The 14,585-nt window shown below is 45.1% G+C and overlaps 1 protein-coding gene across 1 annotated transcript in view; it reads right to left on the reverse strand.

Moving 5' to 3' along the window:
* The window catches only part of LOC120028360 (membrane-associated phosphatidylinositol transfer protein 3-like), a 146,391-nt gene that overhangs the window by 54,183 nt on the left and 77,623 nt on the right, over positions 1–14,585 (reverse strand). The window contains exons 5-8 of the mRNA XM_038973579.1: positions 13,021–13,244; positions 3,738–3,927; positions 2,222–2,356; positions 920–1,113 (exon numbers count right to left, since the gene is read on the reverse strand). Coding sequence (XP_038829507.1) covers positions 920–1,113; positions 2,222–2,356; positions 3,738–3,927; positions 13,021–13,244 — 743 coding nt within the window. The remainder of the gene's footprint in view (positions 1–919; positions 1,114–2,221; positions 2,357–3,737; positions 3,928–13,020; positions 13,245–14,585) is intronic.

Raw genomic sequence — 14,585 nt, forward strand, 5'->3', positions numbered from 1 at the left:
TAGGGTTATGGTTAAGGGTTAGGGTTGAGCCGGGTGTGGACATGAAGCAAGGGTTAGGGTTATGGTTAAGGGTTAGGGTTGAGCCGGGTGTGGACATGAAGCAAGGGTTAGGGTTATGGTTAAGGGTTAGGGTTGAACCGGGTGTGGACATGAAGCAAGGGTTAGGGTTATGGTTAAGAGTTAGGGTTGAGCCGAGTGTGGACATGAAGCAAGGGTTAGGGTTATGGTTAAGAGTTAGGGTTGAGCCGAGTGTGGACATGAAGCAAGGGTTAGGGTTAGGGTTATGGTTAAGGGTTAGGGTTGAGCCGGGTGTGGACATGAAGCAAGGGTTAGGGTTATGGTTAAGGGTTAGGGTTGAACCGGGTGTGGACATGAAGCAAGGGTTAGGGTTATGGTTAAGGGTTAGGGTTGAGCCGGGTGTGGACATGAAGCAAGGGTTAGGGTTATGGTTAAGGGTTAGGGTTGAGCCGGGTGTGGACATGAAGCAAGGGTTAGGGTTATGGTTAAGGGTTAGGGTTGAGCCGGGTGTGGACATGAAGCAAGGGTTAGGGTTATGGTTAAGGGTTAGGGTTGAACCGGGTGTGGACATGAAGCAAGGGTTAGGGTTATGGTTAAGGGTTAGGGTTGAACCGGGTGTGGACATGAAGCAAGGGTTAGGGTTATGGTTAAGGGTTAGGGTTGAGCCGGGTGTGGACATGAAGCAAGGGTTAGGGTTATGGTTAAGGGTTAGGGTTGAGCCGGGTGTGGACATGAAGCAAGGGTTAGGGTTATGGTTAAGGGTTAGGGTTGAGCCGGGTGTGGACATGAAGCAAGGGTTAGGGTTATGGTTAAGGGTTAGGGTTGAGCCGGGTGTGGACATGAAGCAAGGGTTTTGGTAAGGATTAGCTTCCATCAGGGTGATGTTCTCTGTCTACAGTACCTGCTGAAGAAGCTGTGTTGTCCAGTAGATGTGTCTCCATCATACGAGTCACTCTGTTTCCTGCTGAGGGGTTGTCTGGCCTGGCTGTGTCCATCGCTGGGCAGGGCTGAGATATCAATGTTACTCTTACTCAGCCTCTTACTGGAGCTGAGGCCCAGGCTGGGGCTGTGACAGGGGCTGTCCTCAGGGTCATCCTGCGTGGGAGGAAGAGAGCGTGGGACACAAGCCTTCACCGTTCACTCACACTCAAATACCATAACTGAACACAAATGAGCAGCTCATTGCTAATCCCTCTTTCTCAGCACATAGGAGAATGTGGGAGCTGGCTAGCTACCAGACCTGGGTTTAAATACATGTGCGTTTGAGTATTTGTACTTGAAATATTTCTGTGTATGACTATTTTTCAAATAATGTGGCCAAATCAACTACTTCTATTTGAAGTATTTTAAACTATTTTAAAATCATTTTCTATAAATAGCCTACAATTTCAAACTACAGTATGTCAAAATACAGTACTTGTTTCCAAATACATTATTTCAAATACCCCTAGGACCAAACAGACCCAGGTTAAAATGCATGGAGTATTTAAATATTTGCATTTTAAAATACACTTTGTATTGTGTATTTGAGTATTTTTCAAATACATACCAATAGTTTCCATGTGTATTTCCAAATACACAAATACATTTTCAACTACTTTATTTTAAATGTCTCTGAAAGTAATTGAAATACGCTAAAAAGTATTTGTAACCTATGTTTGCTAACTACAGATAGAGATTGATCCTGTTTTATGTGTGAGGCTACAGGAGAGTAGTAGTGGGTAAAGTAGATTTGAGGTTAGAGAGAGAGGAAATAGGAGAACAGAGAGAGGAATAGAGAGAGAGAGATAGAGAGAGAGAGAGAGAGAGAGAGAGAGAGAGAGAGAGAGAGAGAGAGAGAGAGAGAGGTGAGAGAGTGGAGAGGTTCGGACAGAGAGAGCAGCCCCGGGGATCATGCAGTACTAACTGGGTGTAAACAAATAGGAAAAGACAGGCCAGCTCAGGACGGAGAGAGAGGATTTTCAAGGTCTTGGCTAGGATAGCATGGGGAAGGAGAGATTGTCTGAGAGGAAAGCTGTCCGAACACAGAAGATCTTACACAATTCTAGCTACAGGCCATGGGGAGATAGTTGAATAGCACAGAAAGCACAAACTGAAATTGTAATGCCTCAATTTAAAATGGTCTTAGGGGCATCTAAAAGTGCAGTTTTACAGAACATGTTAGAGTATATGTTGATTGAGTTGTAATGTGTCATGCTACTACCTTGAGGCTCTCAGTGCTGTTGTTCCTGCTGCTGCTGGGGCTGCTGTGCTGCCTCTGACTGCTACTACTGCTGCTGCTGAAACACAGGGCGTCGAAGCACAGCACACCTCCCACACAGTCGCCCATCACACACACCTGGACGGGAACACACACACACACACAAGCACGCACGCACAGACGCACGCACACACACCGTTTTAGAAACCCTCGCTCCACTCAATCAATGTAGGCAGCCATGCCTCCCCAGCAGGCAGATTTGGGCCCCGTGCCTGTTCAGATCCACAGTCAAATCTGAATGTCAATAACAAACTTCATTAGGACTGACTCAGTCTGAGGGAACAACACATTTCTCCTTAATTGGTTTGACGTGACACCATTGTACTTGGCTTCCTGACTTGGAATTGCATTATGACCACAAATCTTGTCAAAGTTATGCAAGGAGGGGCCTCCCGAGTGGCACAGCGGTCTAAGGCACTGCATCACAGTGCTTGAGGCGTCACTACAGACCTGGGTTCAATCCCAGGCTGCGTCACAGCCGGCCGTGACCGGGAGACCCATGAGGTGGCACACAATTGCCCCAGCGTCGTCTGTGTTAGGGGATGGTTTGGCTGGTCTCATCACGCTCTAGTGACTCCTTGTGGCGGACGCTGTTTCCTCCGACACATTGGTGCAGCTGGTTTCCGAGTTAAGCAAGCAGTGTGGCTTGGCAGGGTCGTGTTTCGGTGGACGCATGGCTCTCGAGTCCGTAGGGGAGTTGCAGCGATGGGACAAGACTAACTACCAATTGGATATCACGAAAAAGGGGTAGAAGTACAACAAATATATATAATTATGCAAGGAGAGGAAGTTCAATATAATAGAGTTTATACATTGTATGGTTTTGCCAATAATGTGCTCTTGAAAATTACAGCACTTAATTAGAACATAGGTCTTATCAGAGAGGGGATTGTCCACAGGTGTGTGACAGTTAATAGGGTCTGCAGACGGCATGATAAAGCTGCAGGCCTCTGGCGACACTAGGCCCCACAGTGAAAACAGAGGATTACCCAGCCCTCTCTATCCCAATCATCACTTCCTCTGAAAATCTTTGGCTTCCATTAAACGGACTGCAGCACATTATTGGATTTGGCATGAGAGATTAGAGGGAATGAGATCTCCCATTCTCTCTCTCCTCTTCTCCTCCCTTGTTCCTAACAGTATGATTCATCTCCAGTCAGTCAGTGTGACCCTGTGGGAGCCGGGGGGACACTTTAGAGGATGGAGCCACCTGGCCAGTGAAGCCCTTTATGGGCGGACACTTCAGGAGGATGGACCCACCTGGCCAGTGAAGCCCTTTATGGGCGGACACTTCAGAGGACAGACCCACCTGGCCAGTGAAGCCCTATATAGGGGGACATTTTAGAGGGATGGACCAACATGGCCAGTAAAGCCCTGTCTGGGGGGGACACCTTAAGAGGACAGGCCTACCTGGCCAGTGAAGCCCTGTCTCGAGGGACACTTTAGAGGACAGACCCACCTGTCCAGTGAAGCCCTGTCCGTCCTGGGACACGAGGAAGCTGTGGTAGGCCTGGTTGGCGCGGGTGATGAGGGTTGCCACGGCGTCCTGGTAGTGTGGCGCTGCGATGGCGAGGAGCGGGAGGGCGGCCAGGGGCAGGTGGTCAACGCTGCTGGACACACAGCTCTCATCATAGCTGTATGGGTTCAGACTGGGACAGGAAGGATGGGGACACATAACAAGAAGTGAGTCATTTGTGAGCCTTGAACAACAATCAATTCAATTTTTAAAAACTAAACATTATTTATCCCTGGAAAATTACTTGTGTTGCCATAGTTTCATGTCTTACATGGAGAATGGAATGTACCTATATGGTGAATGGAGATCCCTCTGACATTTATCAACAGGCATTCATTCAGCAATCGTTTCCACTGCACAAAAATGTCTTGGGAAATGGAATTTGGAAAAAGTATTGTAATTGGCTGCTTCTGTTAATCCAAGGTTATTTTGGGAAAAAGATCCAACAAAATGATTTGTTACCCCGGAACGTATAAATATGATGAATGAGCATGTGGCTAATCATCTCTCTCTCTCTCTCAATTCAATTTAAGGGCTTTATTGGCATGGTCTCTCTCTCTACAGGTGCAGGCTTGCAGACTCTCCCCTGCTGGCACAACCTCTCCTCCGCTGCCTGTCTGATAGCACCCTCTGTTTATCTGATGTGTATGCACGCGTGTCTTTTCTGTGTGTGTGAATCACAGGGAGTGACAGTGCTGCACGCCACAACGTCCGAGACCCTTTATCCAACAGTGTGGGGAACCAGTGAAGGATAGCCTTGCCCCTTTTACGCTCTAACAGCTGAATCTCCCTTATCGCCATCCCAAATGGCACCCTATTCCCTATATAGTGCACTACTTTTAACCAGGGCCCTATGGCTCTGGCCAAACGTAGTATCAAGGCACAAGGCGAGACCCAGATGCAGACACAGGAAGCAGATGGTTGGAGTCTTACAATGTTTAATAATCCAATAGGGGAAGGCAAGAGAATGGTCGTGGACAGGCAAAAGGGTCAAAACCAGTTCAGAGTCCAAAAGGTACCGAAGGGCAGGCAGAATCAAGATCAGGGCAGGCAGGATGATCAGGCAGGCGGGAAAGTAGTCCAGAGTCAGTCAGGGATCAAAACCAGGAAGACTATCAAAAAGAGCATAGCAAAAGTAGTACGGGGAAAACCACACTGGTTGACTTGACTAACATACAAGACGAACTGGCACAGAGAGACAGGAAACACAGGGATAAATACACTGGGGAAAATAAGCGACACCTGGAGGGGGTGGAGACAATCACAGGAACAGGTGAAACAGATCAGGGCGTGGCACGTAATGCCCTCTATAGAGAATAGGGTGCCATTTGGGATGGACTCAGAGCCTGGAGGGACCAGTATGGGGTGTGGGGTCTACATGGGGTGGGGTCTACATGGTGAGGGGTGGGGTCTACATGGTGCAAAGACCTAGCAGTATCCCTGTAGACATACTACCATTGATAAGAACATCAAGGAGAGAAATGGAGCTTTCCAGGTGGATGGCAAGCTAAAGCTGTGATGTCTGGCTGTTACTGTGAAGGGAGGAGTAGCCCTGCTCTCTCTCTCTCAATTCAATTCAATTCAAGGGGTTTTATCGTCATGGGAAACATATGTTAACATTGCCAAAGCAAGTGAAGTAGATAATATACAAAAGTGAAATAAACAATCAAAATTAACAGTAAACATTACACTCACATAAGTTCCAAAAGAATAAAGACATTACAAATGTCATATTACGTATATATACAGTGTTGTAACGATGTGCAGAAGGGAAAATAAATAAACATAAATATGGTGTTTGTTCTTCACTTGTTGACATTTTCTTGTGGCAACAGGTCACAAATCTTGCTGCTGTGATGGCACACTGTGGTATTTCACCAATTCACCAATGAGGTCACTCATTGGGAGTTTATCAAAATCGGGGTTTGTTTTCGAATTCTTTGTCGATCTGTGAAATCTGAGGGAAATATGTGTCTCTAATATGGTCATACATTTGGCAGGAGGTTAGGAAGTGCAGCTCAGTTTCCATCTCATTTTGTGGGCAGTGTGCACATAGCCTGTCTTCTCTTGAGAGCCAGGTCTGTCTACGTGGCCTTTCTCAATAGCAAGGCTATGCTCACTGAGTCAAAGATTTTCTTAAGTTTGGATCAGTCACAGTGGTCAGGTATTCTGCCACTGTGTACTCTCTGTTTAGGGCTAAATAGCATTCTAGTTTGCTCTGTTTTCTTGTTAATTCTTTCCAATGTGTCAAGTAATTATCTTTTTGTTTTCTCATGATTTGGTTGTGTCTAATTGTGTTGCTGTCCTGGGGCTCTGTGGGGTGTGTTTGTGTTTGTGAACAGAGCCCCAGGACCAGCTTGCTTAGGGGACTCTTCTCCAGGTTCATCTCTCTGTAGGTGATGGCTTTGTTATGGAAGGTTTGGGAATCGCTTCCTTTTAGGTGGTTGTAGAATTTAACTGCTCTTTTCTGGATTTTGATAATTAGCGGGTATTGGCCTAATTCTACTCTGCATGCATTATTTGGTGTTTTACGTGGTACACAGAGGATATTTTTGCAGAACTCTGTATGCAGAGTCTCAATGTGGTGTTTGTCCCATTTTGTGAATTCTTGGTTGGTGAGTGGACGCCAGACCTCACAACCATAAAGGGCAATGGGTTCTGTAACTGATTCAAGTATTTTTAGCCAGATCCTAATTGGTATGTCAGGGTCCTGTCAGGGCCCAGATCTGGCAGAATCTGTGCAGAAGATCTAGGTGCTGCTGTAGGCCCTCCTTGGTTGGTGACAGAAGCACCAGATCATCAGAAAACAGTAAACATTTGACTTCAGATTCTAGTAGGGTGAGGCCAGGTGCTGCAGACTGTTCTAGTGCCCTCGCCAATTCGTTGATATATATGCCGAAGAGGGTGGGGCTTAAGCTGCATCCCTGTCTCACCCCACGGCCCTGTGGGAAGAAATGTGTGTGTTTTTTTGCCTATTTTAACACTTGTTGTTAGTGTACATGGATTTTATAATGTCGTATGTTTATCCCCTGTGTCTGTGGTGGGGAACATGGAGCATGAAACTGTGACACCACAATAATAAGACTTGCCTACAGTATAAAAGTGATAGGAACAGTTTTCTGTTCAGTTCTTTCACAGGTACAGTTAGGCAATGTGCTAGGTAAAAGGTTCCGTTTGACTAGAATGTATCTGAAGCTGGTACAAGACCCCCAGAATGGCCGACTGTCTGCTTTTAAAGCTGCGTACTGTAAGTACTTAGACTGTAACAGCGGTACTAAATGGGTTATCCACCGGTAGTCACTGTCAAGGGCCTGTGTAATGTACTGAGGGCAAGGTCATAGCTATAGCTGTGCTGTGTCATGCTGTTCCTGTCGTGTTAACAGAGCCCTGTAGAGCCCCCTGCTGCTGGCACAGGACACAAACATTACCTTAACACTGCTGGCCAGGACAAACACACATTACCATAACACCCCTGGACAGGTGGTTACACGGCCAGGCCCAAGGTCAAAGGGCACCTAGACACAACACAACAAGACAACACCCACCCAGCTTCTCTCGTCAGCCTGTTCTTAATTATTTCTAGAGATGGATAATTAGTAAACTACTTATGCAAACACCTGCTGTTGGTATTTCTGTGGGATGTCTATTCTTTACCTTTATAGTGTCCAGACAATGCTTTGTTACTGACTTTCAGTGTTATTGGATTCCACTATACAGGTATGTTGTTGTTGGTTGATTTAAAGTTGGGCTGGGAATCACATTTCTTGGTGCTGTTTGTTTTGAATCAGTACAATTATTTAGAAGTAGGGAAACAGCAACCTGTCTTCCAGGTGTAAAATTATTGCTCAACCAAGGGCTCATTAATTAAGACTGTAATAGGAATCAGGTTAGATTCTCCAGATTCTCAATTAAGACAGCATGTTCAGCCCTAAAGATGCTCAGAAGAGGCAAAAATGCTAATGAGGTTGACATAGCAACATCAATACAGCTAACACTGTTAACACTGTGGATAACTGTCTCAGGAGACTGAGACTATTGGTTCTCATCTTTCTCAGTCTGCCATATTAACAACACAGATCCTAATGGGAACACAGTGGCTTTCAAGTCTCCAGACACTATGAGAGAGTATCTCTGCTGTGTGAGATAATGAGACACACACACACACACACACACACACACACACACACACACACACACACACACACACACACACACACACACACACACACACACACACACACACACACACACACACACACACACACACACACACACACACACACACACACACACGCATATGTTCTCATTAGGAGAGTGTTCATGCTAGCCGGGGTAGAAGCTGGGGATATACTGTGGTATACCATCAAAGCAGCACAGACCTGGGCCTCCTGAGTGGCGCAGCGGTAAAAGGCACTGCATCACGGTGCTTGAGGCATCACTACAGACCCGGATTTTATCCCAGGCTGTGTCGCAGCCGGCCGCGTCCGAGAGACCCATGGGGCGGTGCACAATTGGCCCAGCGTCGTTCGGGTTAGGGGAGGGCTTGGTCGGCCAGGATGGCCTTGTCCCATCGCGCTCTAGTGACTCCTGTGGCGAGCCGGGCGTAATGCACGCTGACTTTGGTCGTCAATTGTACGGTGTTTCCTCAGACACATTGGTGCGGCTGGCTTCAGGGTTAAGTGAGCAGTGTGTTAAGAAGCAGTTTGGCTTGGCAGGGTCGTGTTTCGGAGGATACATGGCTCTCGACCTTCGCCTCTCCCAAGTCCATATGGGAGTTGCAGCGATGGGACAAGACTGTAACTACCAATTCGATATCACGAAAATTGGGGAGAAAAAGGGGTACAAAAAATGATTACATTAAATTTAAAAAGCAGCACACACTTTAATTAAGAGATCCTTGGCTACTCGCTCTCTGCCTGTGTGTAACACTTCTAACAAAAACTGTTAGAATCAGAATTGGGTTTAGTTCCAAATGGCACCGTATTCCCTATATACAGCACTACTTTTGACCAGAGTCCTATGGGCACAAGCAGTGCACTACATTGGGAATAGGGTGCCATTTTGGACACAATGTTTATCATCCTTTCTCACATCCATTTCTGTAGAGTGTCTGATTCTACAGGTTTACATATTAATGTGCTTATGAAGAGATGCCTAGCTAGCTGCCATTAACAGGATCCATCCATTAGGAGCGGCATGACAAGAGAGAGGAGATAAGGCTGATTAAACAGATAAGCCCTAAGCTAGCATCAGCAAGCTAGCATCTCTCCTCAAAGCTAACACAGCAGCCTAACCTTGAGAGAAGGTTACACTCTCTCACATTCTCTCCCACTTCCTCTAATGTCACAGAGCAAGCAAGACTGAAAAAGGCTCTCTTCAGAGAGGGTTTGTGGAATTTCTGCTTAATTGCCCTCCCCTTATCTTAATGGCCTGGGTTTACAGGGCACACAGTTTACAAAGCTAACGAGGGAGAGACAGAGACAGAGGGAGAGGGAGAGACAGAGACAGAGACATATACAGAAGGAGAGGCAGAGACAGAAGGAGAAGCAGAGACAGAAGGAGAAACAGAAGGAGAGACAGACAGAGGAGAGGCAGAGACAGAAGGAGAGACAGAAGGAGAGGCAGAGACAGAAGGAGAAACAGAAGGAGAGACAGAGACAGAAGGACAGAAGGAGAGACAGATGGAGAGGAAGAGACGGTGGGAGAGACAGAGACAGAGGGAGAGGGAGAGACAGAAGGAGAGGGAGAGAGAAGGAGAGACAGAGGAGAGGCAGAGACAGAGGGAGAGACAGAGGGAGAGACAGAAGGAGAGACAGAGGGAGAGACAGAGGGAGAGACAGAAGGAGAGACAGAGGGAGAGGAAGATACATAGGGAGAGACAGAAGGAGAGACAGAGGGAGAGACAGAAGGAGAGGCAGAGGCAGAGACAGAGGGAGAGACAAAGGGAGAGACAGGGGAGAGGGAGAGACAGAGGGAGAGGCAGAGACAGATGGAGAGACAGGGGAGAGGGAGAGACAGACGGAGAGACAGAGACAGACGGAGAGACAGATGGAGAGACAGGGGGAGATGCAGAGGCACAGCTCACGGTGAGCTTAATTAGGCAAAGATGTGTGGAGTAGAGTGAGAGCTGCTGCTCTCTGGCTGTGTGTGCTACGAATGTACAGAATAATGAGTGGTATCCATCTCCTTGTCCTCAGGTCACTGTCAGGTCAAACTCCTTGTCGGTCCCTGTCCTCAGCTAAAGGAATACAAGACCAGCACCATCAGGGAAACCATTTTAAGACATCACTTGAGATTGAGTTGTTAATTAGTTTAACTGTAGACACTGTTTTGTATATCTTCAACTGTCACAGAGGAAATGTGTTGTGTCACAGGAAAATAAATACATTGAGGTGCTTTACTTGTTGTCACTTGTTAATTGGATGTGCGATGGTGAGGAGTCAGACTGACTGGTTCACATCCTCATTCTGTGTGTGTGCATGAGAGCGCTTGTGTGTTTGTGTGCATGTGTATCTGTGTGGGTGTGTGTGTGTTAGGTGTGTGTGTTCCCCAACTCAAGCCTCTCATTACAGCTCTCCTCCTGACACCTAGCAGCTCGCCAGCGGCGGCTGGTCCCTTCATTAGGAGAGAAAGCCCATAATGAGCTCTCAGGGCCTCTCAGGATCACCATGGGCCTTGCCCAGACACCAAGAAGGTGGTGTCCTAAATGGAACCCTATTCCCTACATAGTGCACCACTTTTAACGCTATGGGCACTATGTAGGGAATAGGGTGCCATTTGTGACACAGCCCAAGAGAACAGCACCGGTATCAGGAGAAAAACACACAACACAAACACACCAGCTCATTGTGTTCTACACACAGGGAATCACGCCCTGACCTCCACAGAGGCCTGTTCAGACTGGAGCTGCTCTTTGACGCGTTAAGAGGCTAGAGCCCATCCACTCCCTAGTGAGATTTCCCACAGAGCTGTCAAATCCCAGCAGGAGATTGAATTAGCGGCACAGCAGCAATCTCTTTTCCCACCATCGCCTCTGCATTGTATTCCTCTGCTGTTGTTGTGGCTGATGTTTATAATGGCATGCCTAAAAACACAATTTAATGGCAGTGACATCAATTAATGTGTGTGTGTGTGTGCACCTGCATGTGTTTGTGTGTGTATGTGGGCATGCACAGTGCACACTTGTATGTGTGTGGCAGTCTTTATGCGGTTACACACGTGTATTTGTGTTTGTATGTGCCCGTCCAGGAATAAACTCTTAGAAAATGAACTGTATAAACTGTAACTCAGCAAAATCTTTGAAATTGTTGCATGTTGTGTTTATGTTTTTGTTCAGTATAGAAAGCACCTTTTTTTCGAAGAGTGTACATGGAGCAGCGATTTAGAAATGTGGCAATAACTCACACACACACACACACACACACACACACACACACACACACACACACACACACACACACACACACACACACACACACACACACACACACACACACACACACACACACACACACACACACACACACGGAGTCCCAAGGGATGTTGTTCCTTCCCTGGCCGTTGCTTTGCCGTGCAGGGAGGCAGACAGGCAGAAAGATGTCAAGACAGCTGCTGAGGCAACACTACAGCCCTCTATTTAAGCTCTCGCCTCCAGTCACTATCTCTCACCAACGCCAATCACCGCACCAGACAGACAGACGGACGGAAGACTCAGTGTGCGTCCCAAACGGCACCCTATTCCCTACTGATCAAAGTAGTGCACTATGTGGGGAATAAGTTGCTAATTGGGACGCAGCCTCAGAACCCAGTCTCCTGGCTTCCAGTCCACACATACTACCTAGTGGAAATATAGACACAAACATCTTCACTGGCATATCAATGGAAAAGATCTGCGCAAAACAAAGTGACATTCTACCAAAGACAATATATAGAGTAGGGAGCTGAAACATGATTTCCCCTGAAAGTCTGGCAGCTTTAAATACAACATGAAAACATTAGTCTCTGTGCAGACAGCAACCTGACATATACTGCCGACAATCGCCCGAACAGAACAGAGAGATGCTGCTTCTGCCTCGTCCTTAGAACAGGAAAAACTGAAGATAGTCTACAAAGTCTTCTAGTTTTCACCTGCCCAAGGTCTTCATTACTTAACGGAGGTGGTTTAAAGAAGAGGATCCAAAGAGAGTGAAAACCTCTTTAAGGCTTATGTGTGATTGAAGACTTGCAGGCAGCCATCATCATCTGCTTTCAAGGCAGCCAGCTAGAGTAACTACTGTACATGTAGAAGATTTTTTGAATAGATCAACATTGAAGACGGGCAGCAGCTTATTCTGGAGGTAACTGATACCTCAAACGTATCATCTTCAATTCAGTTCCCTCTACGCCACAACCAGATAAAGACACAGGAGCCCAATAATAACAACGGTCGTTAATTAGGTAAAGACCATAGCGAGTCATCAAATGACACACTATGATCCCAATAATAAACAAAGTCACCCAAACAGCACCGGAACACGAATGCAATTCGAACCAGTCATTTCAAGTCACTCTGGGATTCAATTTAATCTTTCTTCCTCTGTTAGCTGAATAGAGCTAGTGTCTTTAGGTGGCTTCAATGGTAGATCAATTAAAAACAGTGAGCAGGAAAAAAGGTTATGAGTTTAATTTTCCAAATGCCTCGAAAGCCTGGGAAATGTCAGTGGAATTCTAATTAACATCCCAACATCTGTTTAAAGGCTGCCTGCTCTATATATTTTCCAATTTAACCTTCAACAGAATTGGCAGCCTGTTATCTCTGGCCCGACGTCGCTGTTGACTCATTTGATTCCCGAGACCAATTTGTGTGACCTGGAAATGGTCACTTGGGTATTCTGCCTCCTTAAAAATGACAAACATGCCTAAACGGTGTAGTGTCATTCTGACTGTCAGACTAAATCGCTGGCAAATCGCTGCTGGGTGGTGAATCCACCTCAATGGAAATGCTATCAAATATAGCCCACATATCACAAGCTACTACTGCTATAAAGCCATCATGACTCTCCACTGTGCTTCAGCTATTCAGCTCAGCGACGGGAGGCAGCGCTGAGGCAATCTGAAAGGGATGAAAGGCCAATACAAACTGCATTTCAATGCCAAACAGAAAGAAAAAATCATAATCCTAAAAATAAAGAAATATTAAGAATGTCAATATTTTTCCCCCCCTTGACGTGTTGTGTGATTGACTCACTTGGAGACGAGGGAGAAGGCCTCGGCACACACAGCCGGGCAGGCCACTAGCTTGATCATCACATGTTCTGCTGCGGCCTGGAAGTGTGCCCGAGCCACCTTCTCCAGCACAGAGGACAGCGTGGTGGCATCGCCAGCCTTGGTGCCAGGGTCTGCCCCTGCCGTATCCAGGATGTTCCCACCATGCAACACCAGCAGCAACACGTGGGTCTTACACTGGGTCTTCTGCCAAGTGGAGGAGAGGAAGGAATGACCAAAGAAGAGTAAGAAAAGAGGTGAGGATGAGGAGGATGTGAGGGGAGAGGAGGGAGAAGTGGGTTAGTGGTATAAGGCAAGACTCCTGGACCTGCATTCATATATACTATAGATAATAGAGAGACACCTCATTCATATATACTATAGATAATAGAGAGACACCTCATTCATATATACTATAGATAATAGAGAGACACCTCATTCATATATACTACAGATAATAGAGAGACACCTCATTCATATATACTATAGATAATAGAGAGACAACTCATTCATATATACTATAGATAATAGAGAGACACCTCATTCATATATACTATAGATAATAGAGAGACAACTCATTCATATATACTATAGATAATAGAGAGACACCTCATTCATATATACTATAGATAATAGAGAGACAACTCATTCATATATACTATAGATAATAGAGAAACCTCATTCATATATACTATAGATAATAGAGAGACACCTCATTCATATATACTATAGATAATAGAGAGACAACTCATTCATATATACTATAGATAATAGAGAGACAACTCATTCATATATACTATAGATAATAGAGAGACAACTCATTCATATATACTATAGATAATAGAGAGACACCTCATTCATATACTATAGATAATAGAGAGACAACTCATTCATATATACTATAGATAATAGAGAGACCTCATTCATATATACTATAGATAATAGAGAGACAACTCATTCATATATACTATAGATAATAGAGAGACACCTCATTCATATATACTATAGATAATAGAGAGACAACTCATTCATATATACTATAGATAATAGAGAGACACCTCATTCATATATACTATAGATAATAGAGAGACAACTCATTCATATATACTATAGATAATAGAGAGACAACCCATTCATATATACTATAGATAATAGAGAGACACCTCATTCATATATACTATTATCAATAGAGAGACAACTCATTCATATATACTATAGATAATAGAGAGACAACCCATTCATATATACTATAGATAATAGAGAGACACCTCATTCATATATACTATAGATAATAGAGAGACAACTCATTCATATATACTATAGATAATAGAGAGACACCTCATTCATATATACTATAGATAATAGAGAGACAACTCATTCATATATACTATAGATAATAGAGAGACAACCCATTCATATATACTATAGATAATAGAGAGACACCTCATTCATATATACTATAGATAATAGAGAGACCTCATTCATATATACTATAGATAATAGAGAGACAACTCATTCATATATACTATAGATAATAGAGAGACAACC

The sequence above is a fragment of the Salvelinus namaycush genome, chromosome 34 (assembly GCF_016432855.1).
Source record: "Salvelinus namaycush isolate Seneca chromosome 34, SaNama_1.0, whole genome shotgun sequence".
In the NCBI taxonomy this organism is placed as follows: Eukaryota; Metazoa; Chordata; class Actinopteri; order Salmoniformes; family Salmonidae; genus Salvelinus; species Salvelinus namaycush.